We start from the raw sequence: 19,007 nt of genomic DNA on the forward strand, positions 1-19,007 counted from the left end.
CTCAAAACAGCAACAATAAATCTTAACTGAGGTACTAGACAGGATCCAGAAATCCACTATCCAGAAATCCACTAAGAACATGTTACTGCCTAAACAAGATTTAATTAGCAGTGCAAGAATAATCTTATATTAGGCTTACCAATATATTCACATCTATTTATAGTTCAAGAGAGAAATAAGGCATGATCATAGATGTTGGGAGACCAGTCAAGTTCAACTCCCATTGCTGATGTTAAAAAGTAGTGTCCTTGTGTCTGGAGAGAGGGCTCAATGGCAAGGGCACTGGCTGCTCTTGGATGACTCAGGTTACATTCCCAGCACCCATATGACAGCTTACAACTGACAGCTGGATCCAGGAGATCCAGTGCCCTCTTCTGGCCTCCAGCATCTGCACTCATATGCACATACACATAATTAAAAATAATTAAAAAAATCAATCTTTTAAAGTGAGAAAGGTGGAGAACAATTGAGGAAAGTCCTTAACATCAGTCTCTGGTTCCCACATGAATATACCCCCAAGTACACACACTTACACATTGCCACAGGAACATATATGTATACATGCATAAACACATGTACTCACAATATGCACATATACACACATGCACACACATGGCATGCACATACACTCGCATGCACACATACATACACGTTTTCAGAAAGTCAGTGCAACTGGAAATATTTAGAAGAGTCACACAGGATTCCAAGCAGATCCAGCAACAAACTATAACACTAACTCCCAGACAGGCATGATGCTCTACACCTGCAATCTCAGCACCTGGGAGGCTGAGGCAGGAGGATCACTACAGTGGGAGGCCAGCCTGGGCAACATGGCAAGTTCAAGGGCTGTAGAGTGAAGTTCTGTCTTAAAATAAAAAACCAGGGTCATTTAAGCGGCGCAGTGATTAAGGTGCTTGCTAATTAAGCCTGAGGACTTAAGTCCCATCCCTAGGGACAGAGACCCACATGGTAGAAGGGGAGAGAACTGACTCCCACAAGTTGTCCTCTAATCTCCACATGTGACATGATGCATATGCCCACACATATACACACAAAATATAAATGTAAAACACTTTTGATACATATTTTTGGTTTGTAAGCCTCACTTTTAGTGGTTCAGCCATCTCTCAACCCTCACATGACAGCAGCCCAAACCATGCACTGCCCTGCAGTACTGTAGACATAAAACTGCAGCTGCTGGAGGCCCTCACACAAAAGAAAATGCCAGCAACAGTGCAGAGGGGAGCTGCCCAGCGAATGCTGTTCTGCGAGCCCTTAGCGGGCATCTATGTTCTAGAGTTTGAGTTTCCCTCTCCCCAGACAGGCAGCCAATAGGTTAGCTTTGTCTGAGCTTCTCGGGCATGAATCCTAGTTACCCTTAACTGTCAACAGGTTGACAGCCTAGAGTGACCCAAGAAACACTGAGAGCGACAATTAATAAATGGGACCTCCTGAAACTGAAAAGCTTCTGTAAGCAGAGGACACGGTCAACTGTAGAAGAAAGCGGCGGGCTGTTCCCGCCACCGGGCCGCCGGCTAGCTTTATACCCAAAATAATTACACGGAAACTGTATTCATTTAAAATACTGCCTGGCCCATAGTTTCAGCCTCTTATTGGCTAATTCTCACATCTTCCTTTAACCCATATTTAGTAATCTGTGTAGCACCACGAGGTGTGGCTTACCAGGAGAGATCTTAACCTGCGTCCATCTCGGAGAGGAGAAGCATGGCCCTGCTCACTATGGCGACTGAAGCGTCTCCCCACTCCTGCTACCCAGCATTCTGTTCTGTCTACTCCGCCTACCTAATTTTCTGTTCTCTTAAAGGGCCAAGGCAGTTTTCTTTATTAATAATGAAAGTAACACATAGACACTCCTCCATCAGTCAACAAGACAAAATGACAGCCTACAGAATGGGAAAAGATTTTCACCAACCCCACATCGGACAGAGGACTGATCTCCAAAATATACAAAGAACTCAAGAAACTGGTCATCATGGGGGCTGGAGAGATGGCTCAGCGGTTAAGAGCATTGCCTGCTCTTCCAAAGGTCCTGAGTTCAATTCCCAGCAACCACATGGTGGCTTACAGCCATCTGTAATGAGGTCTGGTGCCCTCTTCTGGCCTTCAAGCATACAGACAGAATATTGTATACATAATAAATAAATAAATGTTAAAAAAATTAAAAAAAAAAGAAACTGGCATCAAAAGAACAAATAATCCAATAAAAAAAATGGGGTACTAATCTAAACAGAGAACTCTCAAAGACAAATTTAAAATGGCTGAAAGATACATAAGGAAATGCTCAACATCCTTAGTCATCAGAGAAATGCAAATCAAAACAACTCTGAGATTCCATCTTACACCTGTAAGAATGGCCAAGATCAAAAACACTGATGACAACTTATGCTGGGGAGGATGTGGGGTAAAGGGAACACTTCTGCATTGCTGGTGGGAGTACAAACTGATACAACCCCTTTGGATATTAGTATAGCGATTTCTCAGAAAATTAGGAAACAACCTACCTCAAGACCACTTTTGGGTATATACCCAAAGGATGCTCAGTCATACTACAAGGACATGTGTTCAACTATGTTCACAGCAGCATTGTCATAGCCAGACCCAGGAAACAACCTAAACGCCCCTCAACTGAAGAATGGATAAAGAAAATATGGTACATTTACACAGTGGAATAATACACAGCAGAAAAAAATGACATCTTAAAATTTTCAGGCAAATGGATGGATCTAGAAAATACTATATTGAGTGAGGTAACCCAGACCCAGGAAGACAAATATCCTATGTACTCACTCATAAGTGACTTTTAGACATAAAGCAAAGAAACACCAGCCTTCAATTCACAACTCCAGAGAACCTAGACAAGAAAGAGGACCCTAAGAGAGACATATATGGATCCAATCTACATGGGAAGCAGAAAAAGACAAGATCTCCTGAGTAAATTTGGAGCGTGGGGATAATGGGAAAGGGTAGAAGGGAAGGGGGGAGGAAGGGAGGGGAGCAGAGAAAAAATATAACTCAGTAAAAAAACAATAAAAAAGAATTGTCTTATATATTTTGAATTTTGTATCTTAAGTTGATCTACTGAAAAAATAACCAAAAATAGCTGGACATGATGCCCACATATGATCCCAACACTCAGGAGACTGAGTGAGGCAGGGGAACTGAGAAGTGGAGGTCAGCCTTGTCTGCTCAGTAAGACCCCCTAACTCAGAAAACAAACAAAAGGAACCAAAACAGGGATTCTGGAGATAGCCCAGTGAAGTGATTGCCACAAAAGTCTGACAACTCCCCAGAACCCATGTGCATATGAGATGCCAGCACAGGGATGAGAGACAGGCTAATCCCCAGGGCTTGCTAGCCAGCCAGCTAGTCTGGCCAGATCAGCGAGCCCAAGATTTAGTAAGAGACTCTGTCTCAAAAAATGGAGTGGAGCCGGGCGGTGGTGGCGCACGCCTTTAATCCCAGCACTCAGGAGGCAGAGGCAGGCGGATCTCTGTGAGTTCGAGACCAGCCTGGTCTACAAGAGCTAGTTCCAGGACAGGCTCTAAAGCTGCAGAGAAACCCTGTCTCGAAAAAAAAAAAAAAAAATGGAGTGGAGGGAAACTGTGGAAGATACCCATTGTCAACCTTAGGCTTCTACCCAATACACAATACACACACACAATCAAAAATAAAAAGAAACCAAGGCACATACACACAAAATAAATAAATAAATAAAAACAACCCAAAGCACGGGCACACACACACAAATAAAAAGGAACCAAGACATTTTCAGCAGCTATAGTTAGCAAACGCCAGATTGTAATACAACTTAACGACTAGTAAATTACTTACATCAAGAGAGGGGGACAGAACACAGAAAGTGGACATATATAAATACTTATGAGAACATGTTTTGTTTTGCTTTGCTTTTAAATGCCTACAAAGACTGAAAGAACGTATCCAAATGTCCAGAGTGACTCTGGAGCCATGGAGCTGTGGTTCCTTCCTGTTTCCCGGTTTTCTGTCCCAGGTTTAGAAACACATTAAGGCTTCCTGAATGCCAGGCACCATGCTAAACTTCCCTCCCATCTCACAGTTCCATTGGCAGGTGTTTTGTTTTTTGCCTTAAACAGACAGGAATGCTGCAGCAAGAAGAGGCTACTCAGGAGCACAGTTAGCTCCAGCTGGACTAAGAACCCAGCACCCACCCAGCACCTATCACTGCTGAGTGTGGAGCATCCCAAGTGCCCCCTGATCAGGCCGTTAGCAGATGGAGCCCACAGCCAGGCAAGGAGCAAGGGCTGGATACAGGGTATGCGCCCTGGCCCACTGAGGGGAGTTCAGCTGGGGGCTCAGTGGAAACTATAAGATCAGAAGGCAAAGAGGGAATAGCAGTGATTGGAGCAGCATTCAAGGTCATTGCAGGGAAACCTGGGCCAAGGGAGAACAGGAAAAGCCCAGAAGCCCAGCCTAGCTAGGAACTGGAGCTGGAGGAGCCGACCTCAGGCACTCTGGCTGCCAGTCAGTGCTGACCCTTCAAGGATAAACCTCTGAACAGTCTGACAAGGGATGGGGCGCTGGGATGGTATCTCTCTGCTGTGGCACGTGCATGCTAGCTTCTGGTCTGGACCCAATCACACCATGGGTTGCATGGACAGGTCCTCCCGAGAGCATACCAGAGTAGCAGTGGCTTCTACTGGGTTCTGGATGCCTCCCAAGAGCAGAGGCCAGGAAGTCAACTTTCTTTGACAAGAGTCCAAAGGGTGACCCTTAGTCCTCTGGACAGGATGAATAGGCTTCTGTGGCCTCAATAGGCCTTTTATCATCTTGTGCCTGGGTGTTGAGGGCCCTTCCTCACTGGGACACAAAGCACAAAGCTGTCCTAGGAGGCCAGGCTGCCCTGACGAGGCCCTGGATGAAGAACTGGTCATTCAGGTCCCATGTGAGCAATCCCAAGGGAAGTGGGGGGTGTGGGTGATGTGGATGGTCAAATCAGGCTGAGCTGGTCGGGTATCTTCTTCAGGAAGTCCAGGCTCCCTTACCACATGAGCTACACTCTCCAGACAGCACCCACAGATCTGCCCTGCATTCCCTAGATGCAGCAGCCAGCTTTGACCCAGTTCCCTGATCAAATACCTCCTCAGAGGCCACACCTCCCTGTGACAGCAGCTCGTGCTCAGCTCCTGGGTCCATCTGCACACTCATCTCCACGCCAGGGTGCCTCTGACTGGCTATTCCTTTCTAGACTTGCTATCTACACCCTGGGGCTGGATCACTTTTTGAGTGCCCATTCTGATCGGATCTTCATTCACACGATGGGAAACTGAGGCACAAGGCCTGAGTCACCAGTCACGCATGCCACAGCAGCTTTGTGGCAGGATCAGACCACTGCCCATAGACATCTGCTTTCAAGGCCACCCCTTAGGCCCCTTCCCGCCTTGTCACAGTGATTTCTCACTTCCCACCTGTGAGGGTCCTTGCACCTGGCTAGACAGAGGTAGGCGGCCAGCAAATGTGATGTCAAACACATGAACACATGGTGCATACTCAGAGACACTAAGGCAAATACACCACACACACACACCCCAAAACCACCATCCGCAAGAACACAATGAAAATCCTCAGAACCCACTTCACAGTCAGGAAACTAGGTGCTGACTTCCAAGCCGCCTAGCAAGGTCATGCACTCTGCAGCCTTCTCCTTGCTAAGGAGCATGTGAGCTTCCTCTGGGGCAGCCTGAAAGATTCCAGTCACAAAGCCATCCTTTATGCTCCCTCTGCAGCAGCAATGCCATAGAACCACCCATGTGACCAGCACAGCAGAGCAACTGCCACATCACCACCCACAGCCTGCCTCCAGACTGCTGTGATATTCCCTGGCACATCTCATCAACTGAGAGGTCTCCAAATGCAAATCCCCACCTCTGGGGTCACCATTATGGTGGCCTTCATCTCTGCGTGGAAAACTAGTTCTATAACACTTCCCAGGGTGCTCGGACCCAATGGGAACTGTGAGCCTCCTGAGATAACCACCTAGCACCTCCATCTCTCCAGGCTGGAGGCTCTTTTTCCACAGTAGGTCACTATTCCCCTCCTCTGATTTCCTTCCACTCATGCACTACAGGGCAGGAGTTGAGTCCCAGGCCTCAGACACCAGAGCCCACACTCCCCAGACTCTCCCTGACCCGTGCAGAGGTCAGCACCCAGGCTAGGAACTTCGGCCTCACTATTCACTTATTTCTTCACCGTGTGGTCTGTGCCAGGCGCCAGTCAAGATCCAGGCACCCTAGCTCCATCCATGCAGCTGCACCCTGTCTACACTGGGCCCGGCACCAGCTGGCTGCAGGCTCTGCGGGGCCCGGGTGTGCCCAAGAGCGCTAAGCTTTTCCCATGTGCTCAGATAAAAGACCGGTACACAGAACAGGGCTCAGTGCACCTCCAGGCCTGGGAAGACCCCAAGTGCTAACCAGCCCTGAGTCTTCCCCTGACCTCACAGTCATCTACGCACTCCCTTCGGGAGCAAAACAAACCGAAACACACCTTTCCCACTGCCAGGTGATCCCTCGCTCCACACAGAGCTACTTCCTCCTCCTGGAATGGCCCACTTCATCACCAGCTCTCTTTCAGTTCCCTCTTCTGCTCTCACTTCTGCGACTACCCACCCTCTGGAAACCAGGGTCTGGGTGCCTCCTCACATGCCAATCAGGACAGGGTCGTCCAGGAAAGAACAGAGCACCAAGGGGCAGCCTCTGATACAGCTGGGTCCAAGTACGAGCACAGACAAGCCTCAAATCCAGGAGATTTAGGTTCCTGCCTACTGCTACTGGGAGTGCCTGAGCAAACGCCTCAATCCCCCTAAGTCTCACTGGCTCCGTGTGCCAGCAGGGGTGGCACTCCCTACAGAAAGGGAACACTGCAGGTCGCCGAAAGCTCTGCGGCTCAGAGCACTCTCCTGGGTGCGGGGCTCCCCTTGACAGAGCCCTGCGAAAGAGGGTGACCTCAGCTGAGCACAGCTGCAGCACCAGCTGAGGCTGATTCATCCCACCAGGTTCCCTGCCGGGAGAGGACTCCCAGGAGAGCTGGGGGGAGGGGGCAGGAGTACTCTGGAATCCCAGCCCCACCTCCCTGACTGGCAGAATCTGGATCTCCTGAGTCAGCAGCCCTAGCAAGGCAACCGGGACTCTGTCTGAGGCTCCAAATGTGGAGTTCCTGCTCTCATAGGATGGTAAGACACCAAGGACTGAATTGCACCTCTTCCTTGTCTTTCTTCCTTCATGTCTGCTGTTCCGGAACCCAAGCACACACATGGTCGTACTGATGGCCTTAAGCAATGGCCCTGCTGGCCCACAGTGAGGTTCTTAGCAGTCCTTAAGAGCATAACAGGTAAACCAGGCGGCACACACCTTTAATCCCAGCACTTGGGAGGCAGAGGAGATGTATCTCTGTGAGTTCGAGGGCAGCTTGATCTACAGAGGAGTTCCAGGACAGATTCTAAAGCTACACAAAGAAACCCTATCTTGATAAAACAAACAAAACAAAAGAACATAACAGGATATCCTGGCAGTGGTGGCAGATACCTTTAATCCCAGAGAAAGAAGAGACAACAGGATCTGAGTTTGAGGTTGAGGTCAATCTGGTCTACAAAGTGTTTCAGGACAGTCAGGAATACAGAGAAACCCTGTCTCAAAAAAACAAAAAACAAAAAACAACGAGAGAGAGAGAGAGAGAGAGAGAGAGAGAGAGAGAGAGAGAGAGAGAGAGAGAGAGAGAGAGAGAGAATAACAGGCTTTAAGCATATTTCTCAGAACTTCAAGGGGCAGTTGTGACTGGTTCCTCATTCACTTAAGAGGAAACCAAGAGGGCTGGAGAGATGGCTCAGTGGTTAAGAGCATTGCCTTCCAAAGGTCCTGAGTTCAATTCCAGGTCTGTAGACATACACACAGACAGAATATTGTATACATAATAAATAAATATTAAAAAAAAGAGGAAACCAAGGGTTGATGGGAAGGAACTACGCCCTGTCCCCACAGACCATCTCTGAGATGCCCTGAGGCTAGTGTAGCTTACCCCGCATTCCCTGAAGGTAGGCACCCAAAACCCAACCCACCCTTAATCAAAGAAATCTCTTTTCCCACTGTGGCTCTGCTCAGGAAGAAGCCCCCGTCAAAGGCCTGCTCCCCAAGACCTGACACCCTCTCCACTCAAGAGGCCTCTTCCATCAACCCAACACCAGATACAGCTCCACACCCCTCCCTGAGCTCCTGGGGGGGGTGACTCGGGCACTGTCCACTGAGCTGGCCCAAGAAGGTACACAGAAGAGCTGACATGGTACTGGAAGGGGCACAGGTGGGGAGGAGCCTGGTGGCAGCACACAAAACAGGGCTCAGTGCACCTCCAGGCCTGGGAAGACCCCAAGTGCTAACCAGCCCTGCGCCATCCTGACTTCACAGTCATCTAGGCACTTCCTTTGGGAGCAAAACAGGAACAGGAGGAGGGAGTGGAGGCAAGTTCCTACAGTCCCAGGAGAGGGCAGGAAGACAATTCCAGGCAGAGCAAAGTGAAGGAGTCCTGGAACCTCCTGAGTTATCAAGAGAAACAGAGAGGACTAAGCACTAAGAGCATCAAGAAGTCATTAAAGGTGTGACCAGCAGAAGTGATAAACAGGTGGTTACTATGGGCCACACAGATGGAGGGTGATGGCTCAGCACCACCACCGAAGTTGGCACTGCCCAGTGAATATGGGACAAGGAAGGCCATCTCTGGGCTTGTGGCCTAGGACATACTGAGGGTGCTATGAGAACTCTCCCCATGGGAGAGGAAACACACTTCTACCCCTCCCTTCCTTATAGGTCCCAAGGCAAAGACAGGACAATTCACCGAAGTCCAGCTTGGGGACCAATGAGTTAACCTGGCTTTACTTACAAAGAGTAGGTGACCCCAAAGTAAGCGCACCACTGAGAAGTCTCACCTAGCATGGAGGACTTCTCCATGGCTGTGTGGACGGAATTTCCCTCAGTTTCCACACTCCACCACTTCCCAAGGCCAAGAGGCCACTGTCCGGACATCAATTCATCTATCCACAGAGCAGTGGAAAATCCACAGGTGTGAAAGCTCACGCTCTGCCCTCCTGCTCAGGCCTCTCCTTTCCAGTAAGCTCCATGCTCTTGGCGGCGAGGTGGATCATGGTTTAGCTCTGCACGCTGGCTTCAGAAAACTGTGAGCTGCACAACTCAGACGACAGTGACAGCCGCACACACAGACGTGCACTGGAGAGGGGATATGGCTCCATATGTAGAGTGTTGTGCTTAGTGTTCGCAAAGCCTTGGGTTCCATCCTGGCAGCACAAGTGTGGTGGGTCACAGCTGTAATCCTAGCCCTCGGGAAGTAGAGAAGGGCCATACATTCAAAGTCATCCTCAGCAACAGAGTGAGTTTGAGATGAGCCTGGGCTACATTATGAGCCTGTCTAAAAACAAATGGACAAAAGGACATGGGCTGGACAGACAGGAACTGCAAGAAGGTGAGACTCTCTCAAGCACAAAGGTCTCTTATGGCTCTTGCTGCAAAGGTACCTATGAAGCAAAGCTTTAGAAAGATCTAGAAGACACAAGTCCAGCCCAAAGCCACCTCAACTACACTGTCTATCACTGAATTTCTGTGCCATCCACTACAGGAACAGCGCCTCAGCAGTAAGGAGAGGTGAGTGTGGAGGTGAGAGCCCCTGGTGAAGATCAGGCTTCTCTCTGAGTCTATAGGCAATCCCAGCTGTTGAGAGGAGATAGCTTTGGGGTCGCCTTTCATCCCAAGTGTGGAAAGTATTGTCAGCATTCAAATCCCACCCAAACACTCAGGTTTCCACAGACAGGAACAGCACCATCACCCAGCACACACACACACACACACACACACACACACACACCCGCTTCAGGTGGACGCTAGTCACTTGGCAGCAGCATTAAATAGTATTTGACGGCATCAAGGCCATGTGTGGTGGCTCACACCTGTAATCCCAGTCCTGGGCAGGATGAGGTGGGCGGCTTGCCATGAGATCAAGGGCAGCGGCTCTCCATATATACCACAACCCTTTCTCATATAAATGAATAAGCCAACTGGGGGTTTGTCTCATCCCTTGCCAGGTGAGAGGCTTTGGAGCTGAGGAGATGGCTCAGCTAGGAAAGTGCTTATTACAAAAAGATCTGAGTGCTGGGATTAAAGGCATGAGCCACTGCCTCCTGGCTTCTGGGCTCCAATTTTTTTTTTTTCTGTTAGTTTTTCTACAGAATGTGGAATCTGTTCTTATTTCTCCGGGAGTTACGAGGATGGAAAGAGACATGTCTTACAAGGCCGCCCACTTAGCAGGCCCAGCTGGGGTGTAAGTGTAACCAGGAGTAGAAGGGAGGGGCAGGTGCTGCTGGGTACTGGTGGGGCATGCAGTGTGGGAGGGGGTCAAGTGGACATGCAGGTGTCATGGGGAGCCAGACGGGGCTGTGATCACAGGCCCGGCTCCCAGGGCTCAACATCCTTAGCTGGGAACAAAGGGCTCTGAGCCCCCAGAAACAGGACAATCCAGAGATCAGAGGCAAAGTTCTCTCAAGGGAACAGACTGGAGACTAGCAGATCAACAGGGTGCCTGGCTGCAAACCTCATCTGGTGCCACTGCTTCCTCAGCTCCTTGCACACACGATCTCAGTACACTCCTTCCTCAGCTCCTTGCACACACCATCTCTCAGTACACTCCTTCCTCAGCTCCTTGCACACACCATCTCTCAGTACACTCCTTCCTGAGCTCCTTGCACACACAATCTCAATACACTCCTTCCTCAGCTCCTTGCACACACCATCTCTCAGTACACTCCTTCCTCAGCTCCTTGCACACACCATCTCTCAGTACACTCCTTCCTCAGCTCCTTGCACACACAATCTCAGTACACTCGTTCCTCAGCTCCTTGCACACACAATCTCAGTACACTCCTTCCTCAGCTCCTTGCACACACGATCTCTCAGTACACTCCTTCCTCAGCTCCTTGCACACACAATCTCTCAGTATACTCCTTCCTCAGCTCCTTGCACACACGATCTCTCAGTACACTCCTTCCTCGGCTCCTTGCACACACCATCTCTCAGTACACTCCTTCCTCAGCTCCTTGCACACACAATCTCTCAGTATACTCCTTCCTCAGCTCCTTGCACACACGATCTCTCAGTATACTCCTTCCTCGGCTCCTTGCACACACCATCTCTCAGTACACTCCTTTCTCGGCTCCTTGCACACACGATCTCTCAATGTGGCTTCCCAGGTTCCTTGCACGCACTACTACGCCCTACTTCAGTTCCCCTTCCTTTCTGTTTGGTGCCAATGTTTAAAAAGTTTTCCTGTGAGTTTGGTGAGCATCTGTCCTCTAGCAATGGCCCTCGCCCAACCCTTGGAGGTCAGACTCTAGGCCAATATAGAAACCTATTTATGAAGCTGAGCTAAAATACTAATGAGTTAAAACCAATTAGATAAATTATGTCACAGCCACTCAACTATTGCTGAGTTTTTAAAATTTTTAAAGATTTATTTATTTATTTATTTATATACAGTGTTCTACCTGTACGTATGCCTGCAGGTCAGAAGGTACCAGATCTCATTATGGAAGGTTGTGAGCCACTATGTGGGTGCTGGGGATTGAACTCAGGACCTCTGGAAGACTAGTCAGTGCTCTTAGCTGCTGAGCCATTTTCTCTAGCTTCTGGGGTTTTTTTAATTTAAAATGTTTGATGTTTACACAGTTTTGAGACTGGGTCTCATAAGCAGCCCAGGCTAACTCAAAACACACTGTGTAAACTGGACAGGCCTCAAAGTCAAAGTGATTCTTCAGGGTTTGGGGAATACAGCTGCATACCACTGTATCCAGAAATTTTGCTTATCTTTTAAAAAATATTTTATTTTGTTAGAGTATCAATCACTATATATCACTGGCTGGTCTGAAACTCACAAGAGACCAACCTGCCTCTGCCTCCTGAGTGCTGGGATTAAAGGCATGTGCTAACATACCAGCAAATTAACTCTTTTTAATTGGCTAGATTGTTTGGTGACTTGGAGCATGCATTTTAAGAAGCGTCCCATGGAGCTAGCTTCTCCTCAGTGGACTCCTGGCTCAGCTGATACTCAAGAGCTTTCCCAGCTCAGTGAAGGAGGAGGGAGCCTCTGCATCAGAAGCCCGAGGGTGGGAAATGACTCAGCCAAGCCACAGAGCAGGGCAGCACAGTACTGCCACCCAGGCCCAGCGATGCCGAGAAGGCTGGCTGCAGATGACCCTGCAGCTGTGACCATGGTATCTTTAGAGCCCAAAGCCCAGAGTCCTCAGGTGCCCTCGAGGACACAGGGTTTCCACTTCACCAATGCCTCAACGTTGCTCCAGTCCTAGGACTAACAGAAGGCGGAATCACAGGCCTGAAATAGGCCCAGGAACTGAAAACAGTATTGCTACCACCCTGCACAGACACACGTCTTCCACCATGCTGGTCCACAACCAGTTAGCGGCCATCAGGTTGAAGGGCTGCCATCCCAAGAGAGACTTGCCCAGTGACTGCAACGCAGCCTGAACCTTGGAACAAGAAGCTGTCTCTTCAGAGGCTTTGCCCTCAGAGCTCACTAGCCCACCCCCATTCTTGGGACTACCTTCCCTTTCTTAGCAATCCAATGGGCAGACATCCCAACAGACGCCCTTACCCCGGGCATCTGCTCAGCCTGGGCTGGTCCACCAGAGTGCATGCTGGGCCGTCATACCATGGTTCATTTTCTACCTGCTGCTTTTCTATGTAATTCCAAAGTCTCCACAGAGCCTGTCTCCTTGTTCAAAGTCAGGACATAGAGGTAGTGCTTGGCTAGGGTCCCATAGTCCTCTTCCCTTCCAGCCATACCTCCCACAGAATCCCCAGCCACCACTTAAACCCAGCTATAGCTGCCTAGAAAAATGCCAGGTCAGCTTGGGTTGCACAAGGCCCGCCCCAATTCAAAAGGTGATCCCAGGCACCGGGCACACGTGAGAGTATTGCCTCCCTGAAGGCAGCAGCTCCTCCTTCTCTTTCCTGAACCTTCTCCAGGTTGCCTCTCACTGGTCTCAGCTGGAGTTGGCCAGGCCTCCCAGCTCTGTGACCTCAGGATAGCCCATCCCCTCTGAAGTGCAGCTTCCTTGCCTTGTAAAAGGGGGTGATGGGAGAGCCATGCTATAGGAAATGCTACGGGTGCAAGAGCATCTGGCCTATGGCACAGTGTGTGCAGAGTTCTATATGTAACACCTGCCCAGGCCCAAAGTCACACCTACAAAGCTCCCAGAAGCCAGTCCTGAGGAAGTACCAAATTATCAGACTCTCAACCCAACCACTGCTCCAGCCTCAACTCTCACAGCCCAAACGGCCTCCGTCCAGGTCCACCCAGACTCAGGTCAGCCCAGGGGCCAATAACATTCACAAACCCCTCGCCTGGGTAGTCCAGTGACTTTAGTTCTTGTGTCTATGACTCTTTCCTTGGTCCATCTCAGCCAAGCAGCTGTATATGCCAACCTGCCAGACACAAGGACATACTGGCATGCTGAGGACAGATCTTGGGGGGGGGGGGTCTGCTCTGTGCACAGCCTGACCTCAGGTACATCTCGCCACTTGTGGTTGAGGGCACAATACCACCCCTCCACACCTGTGTTCCAGGCAGTGCCATGAGACCTACCGCTTAGGCACACTTCAGGGATAAACAGAAGGAACGGACACAAAGCACTCCCCCCCCCCCAGGCCTGCAGCACTACGGACAGGGGAGGACACCTACACCGTCTACAGGGCAATGAAGCCCAATAGGGAGCATGAGGCCTCCAAAAGTACTCAGCCAAAACAGAGACAAAGGCAAGCAGCAAGACGTGGGCCCCAGCCCCCCAAGAACTCCTACTGGCTGGAAGCAAACTGCCTACTTGCGAAGGACCCTGCCTGTGTTGCCACCCAGGGCTGGAAGCAAACTGCCTACTTGCGAAGGACCCTGCCTGTGTTGCCACCCAGGGCCCAGGAGAAGCCCCACCCCTACGAGAAGCAGTGGGCCTCTGAACTGGCTGCATCAGATGCGTGGGCACCAAACCACTCAGGGAAACCAGAGCTCTCTGGGAGCCATAAGGAGTTTCCTAGGTAAACATCAAAATCTTGTATGGGCAGCCACAACTTTGGCTGCTTGCAGCAGGGTTTTTACTTAACCTAGCAATCACCTATGCAGCTCTCTTCTCTCTCCCGAGAGACCATGTCCTTGCAGTGAAGCAAGGACCAGCCTCAATCCCTGGCACACAGCAAGTGCTCAAAAAATTACTTTGACCGAGACCATCATAGAAGAGAGTTAAAAAAAAAAATCAGATTTGTATGTAGCTACAAGGTGCCTTTCATCCTGAGAGCCCAGTGACCATCCTTATGCAGGTAGGGCCAGCAACTTCATCCCAGCTCATAAACACACACTGACTCAGACAGGACAATAGCTGTCCCAGAGGCTCCCTGGACACCTCAGAACCACCTCAGGAGGACACTTCAGCCTGAGAGGATACTGCATAGCTCTGAGTAACAAGCTTTACGTAAACACCTAGATTCATTTAGAATGGGCTGGGAGTGTCACCCAGTGATAAAGCATGCTTTTAGCATGAAGCATGAGGCTCTCGGTTCAATTCCCAACACCAATAACTTTATTAATAGACCCAACAGGTTGTCACAGCGGTAAAGTGAGGATGACGAGATGGAATCCGAGGTAGAAAACGGAAACAAAACAGCCAAACAAAACTGCACTGCGACCCACAGGCTGAGCAGGCAACTGACTGCATGCCAGGTGTTGACTCTGACAGCGTTCCGAGTCCCTATCTTCTGAGCGTATGGGCCAAGCAACAGGCCTCTAATCGATAATATCCACCATTGACTTGACAGGATCTAGAATCACTTAAAAAACAAGCTTCTGGGCAAGTCTTCGAGGGATTATCTGCATTGGGTTAATTCGTGTGGGGAAAGCCACCTTGAATACGGGCAGACCTAACTCATGGGTTGGGGTCCTGGACTGAACAGAAAGGAGAGCGTGAGCTGGGTGCCAGCATTTATCCATCTCTCTCTGCTTCCGGTGCAGACCAGGGACCTCAAGCACCTGCTGCCACGATGAACTCTATCCTTGAATCTTGAGCCAAAACAAACCAGTCCTTCCCTACGTTGTTTTTGTTAGGTACTCCGTCACAGCAACTCAGAAAGTACCTAACGCAAGGCTCTAACCCAACTGGGATGTAAGCCCCTATCAGGCTTGCCCCTTCCTCTCTGAACATCAGAGTTCTCATGTGAAAAGAGCAGCCTCTTCTAAGAGGTAGAGGCTCAGCTCTCCTTGGCCATACACACAGCAGGGAAATGCTTCATTTGTTCCCGACATGTTTACTGGGCTCATGCTCTGTCTGTGTCCCCAAGTTAGGCACCAACATAAGGACTGGGAAATGCCCTCCTGGCTCTTGACTGCTGAAGGGACAGCCACACAGATCATTACAATGCCACAGTCGTGCCAATCGTCTAGGGCAGAGGGGACACGGCTGTAGGTATGGAGGATGGGTTCCAGGCAACAGCAGGGAGCTGAGACTCAAAAGAGAACTTGCAGTGCACGACAGGCAAATGCGTAGGAACAGCTTCCCATGCAGCCATCCCAAGCAGCACACACAGACGTCCAGAACCTCAAAGCACTAGAGAGTGGAGGAAGTGGAAGGTGAGAGAGGACTGAAGGGTGGGGGAAGTGCCGGTCATTGTAAGAGCTAACAGGCACAGCGGGATGTGGGGAGGCTCTGGGGTCAGACTAGGCAGTGGTCAGCCAGCTGTGCCACTTCCTCCCTGGGTGCCCCTGAACAAGACTCCTCACGGGTGACAGACTATATTCCTGCTTACCAAAGGCGATACTGTGTCAGGGTTGAACTGACCTGACAGGACATGCACAGAGCACCTGGCATGTGGGGAGTTCCCGGGTGAGGAGAGGCACTGGGCTTACTGCTCTTAGAGAATGACCCTGCAGGCTGTCCACTGGTGAGTAGAGAAAGAGTGATGATGTCCTCAGGTCAAGAACAAGAGAGGTAGGTGTGTGCAGAGGGGAGTGTGACAGGGCTCCCTGGAGCTGCAGAGGTCATAGGGCTGAGGAGCTTGCAACAGATGGTCCCCCGGACCCTCCCCAATCCATACATTCTGTGCCAAGTGACAGCTGCCCGTGACAGGCGGGCACACAGTAGGTGCTCAAATACACGTACACTGAGTCCATTAATAAGGGCACTCCGTTTCAGCTACAAACCATTCTCTGGACACCTTTTGGAAGAAACCACTAAAAGCCACGTTTTCATTCATCCCCACCTCAGAAGACACCCCAGGTGGCTGTACCTGCCTGATAAGAGAACTCCACTCAGGGTGAGCTGTGTTAGACCCTGCAGCCTGAGAAGGCCGGGTGCTAAACAGGCCCTGCTTCAAAAAAAGAATGGAAATCCACTTCCTGTCCTCATCAAGACTCCAGGGCGTGGCCTACCAAGGGACCTTGAGTGCCAGGCTTTACACTGTCCCTACTACTCTGTGGCCTTGTCAAGGTGTACTTCCACTTTGGGGCATTAATACAATCTAGAAGGCTGTCACCCCACATCTCCACCCTTCCCCCACCAAAAAAAAAAAAAAAAAAAAAAAACTAAGTCAAGCCTACACCGGGAGGGAAGTTGGGGTGAGGGGACACTGACAACAGGGAATGAAGTCATTCCTTGCATGAAAAAGGGAGGGATCTTTTTACAGTGAAAATGACAAGCCCGAGACTACAGTGGAAGGGGCTCCTCTACATGGGTATGGAAAAATGTATCAGTAATGCATTACCTCGCGCCCAAGACGACCCCACCCACACCTACAGTCCCATGCCCTTTCAAACAATGAGGCACCCCCCCCACCCCAGCCAGCAGATGAATGATTCCTTAGACTAGAATCAGAGAGGCTTCAGCAGGCCCTGATTCCTGTGCCAAGTAGGTGGGGTCAAGGGGCAGAGGCCCAACAGGTCCCTGGTAGAGCTAATGGACAAGAGGGCCTTTGGGTGCAGAAAGACAAAGGCTACAGCAAACAGGAGACACGGCCCTCCATGTGGGCTGGGAATGCGATCAGGGCACAGTGTCTTATGCGCTGGACTAAAGACCTCCTGAAATCTCACGCCCACACTCCCCGCAGCAGCAGTGGGCCCCCCAGGTCTTCCTGGAGAAGACAGAGGAGTAGCAGAAACGCGAAGAGGAAGGAGGAACTGGAATAGACATCCTGACGGTCAGAGGGAGACAGAGACGCAAAGACATGGGGCTCGGGGTTCTGCGGTAATGAAATGAGACTGAGACTTGGGGTCCCAAGAGATAGAGCGCAGAGCCGTGGGAACGCACGGAGGACAGGCAGCCCAGGGGACGCGCGGAGGTGGACACGCGCGGACATTCGCGCGCGCTCCCGGCACTGTCACTCACCCAGGCCGCAGACCTCGCGGCGCAGGTTGAGGCGACCGCGCTCCTCCGCTATGGCGCGCAGCATGTGCTGCAACGAGCGCTCCTCCGCTTCGGCGCCGTCCGCGGGCTCCCGGGAGGCGGCCGGCCCAGCCCGGAGCCCCGCGGGCGCGGACGCCGAGGCACAGGCCCGGCCCGGCGGCCGCGCGGAGGCCATGCCGGGCCCCGGCTCATCGCCCGCGCCGCGCCCGCGGGGGCCCCTGGCACGCCCCGCCGCCCGCGCCCCGCCGCCGCCCGCCGCGAGTACCAGTGAAGCCACAATCCGCTTTTATGCGCGTCGCCGTCGCCACCGCCGCCGCCGCCGACCTCGGAGCACAGCCCAGCACTGCAAGGCTCCGCTCCGCCGCCGCCCGCGCGCGCGCCCGCCGCCGCCCAGGCCACGCCCCTGATACAGTCACGCCCCCTATACCGCCTCCGACACGCCCCGTATACTCAAAACCCCGCCCCAATCTCGGGCTAAGGCGGTGAGTGGTCCCTGGTCCTGCTCCCTCTCCTAGCCCCGCCTACTTCCTTGCGGCCAGCTTCTGCCAACTTCGAACGCCCACCGCGGCCTCGCTGCAACCTGTCGCGTCATGTCCACCCCACACCATTCTCATACCTTTCTTGGCCTCCAGACCTTCCCAGCTGCCCGTGTTCCCCCACCCTGAGCCCACCTTCTCCCGGCCCCACCCCGCCTCCGACCTCCCTCCAGTAGAGTCACGCCTCTGAGCCTCTCCCTCTACACCGCACTGATTTTGCGCTTTGTCACCGCCCTGTGCACTCCCTTCTGTCTCCACCACACCAGCTTTGCTTATTTCTTTCCGAACCTTCCACCGAGGTTCTGCTGGAAACTTGCTTCCCAGAACATAGCGAGAAGTAGCCACCTCCAAAAGGTGGTCGGTCTCCTGGGGGCCACGGTGCAGGGTGGGAGGCCTCAGTTCCCTCGGCAGTACACTGGGGAGGAGGGGGAGCTGGGGAGTTGTTCCCTATCTTCTTAGCGCCTGTGCTGAGAAGGTATATGGAGGCCAGAGGTGGATGAGGTCAGCTGACACGTGATTCTGATGAAGGCCAAGGTCCAGCTGAGCATCCATCCCTAAGCTGAGAGAGGAGGATCCAGGGAAGCAGCCGCCAGAGGCTGTCTTCTGACCTCACCCTGTGGTCCTTTCCCAGTACTGGGGTAAGTGGCCGTGTACTGCTGCTCTCAGCCAGCTGTGTCTCCAGTGTCAGCTCCCGCAGTCGCCCGAAGCGTTAAGCTCTGCCCCGACTCTCCACCCCATCTGGAGTGCCCTTCTCCCCAATCTCCTATTGTTTTCTTCTTTCCTTTGGGTCCCAGTGTCCTCAAATACATTTACTGAAAACCCCACCTTGACCGGTTCTCTTGTTCTTCTTCTCCACATAGATGCATACTTACCCCTCCCACCATAGCATTGCCTAGCTGCAGGAGGCTTTAAGGCCTCACCAGGAACCAAATCACTCAGCACCATTACTTTCTTGAACTTGGCAGGCATCA

The 19,007-nt window shown here is 51.4% G+C and overlaps 1 protein-coding gene across 2 annotated transcripts in view; it reads right to left on the reverse strand.

Moving 5' to 3' along the window:
* The window catches only part of Kiaa0930 (KIAA0930 ortholog), a 41,609-nt gene extending 23,975 nt beyond the window's left edge, over positions 1–17,634 (reverse strand). For both annotated transcript variants that reach the window (XM_038342987.2, XM_038342988.2), the window contains exon 1: positions 17,483–17,634. In XM_038342987.2, coding sequence (XP_038198915.1) covers positions 17,483–17,546 — 64 coding nt within the window. In that variant the 5' untranslated portion in view covers positions 17,547–17,634. The remainder of the gene's footprint in view (positions 1–17,482) is intronic.
* Positions 17,635–19,007: the final 1,373 nt, after the last annotated feature.

This window comes from Arvicola amphibius, chromosome 9, assembly GCF_903992535.2.
Source record: "Arvicola amphibius chromosome 9, mArvAmp1.2, whole genome shotgun sequence".
Lineage (NCBI taxonomy): Eukaryota > Metazoa > Chordata > Mammalia > Rodentia > Cricetidae > Arvicola > Arvicola amphibius.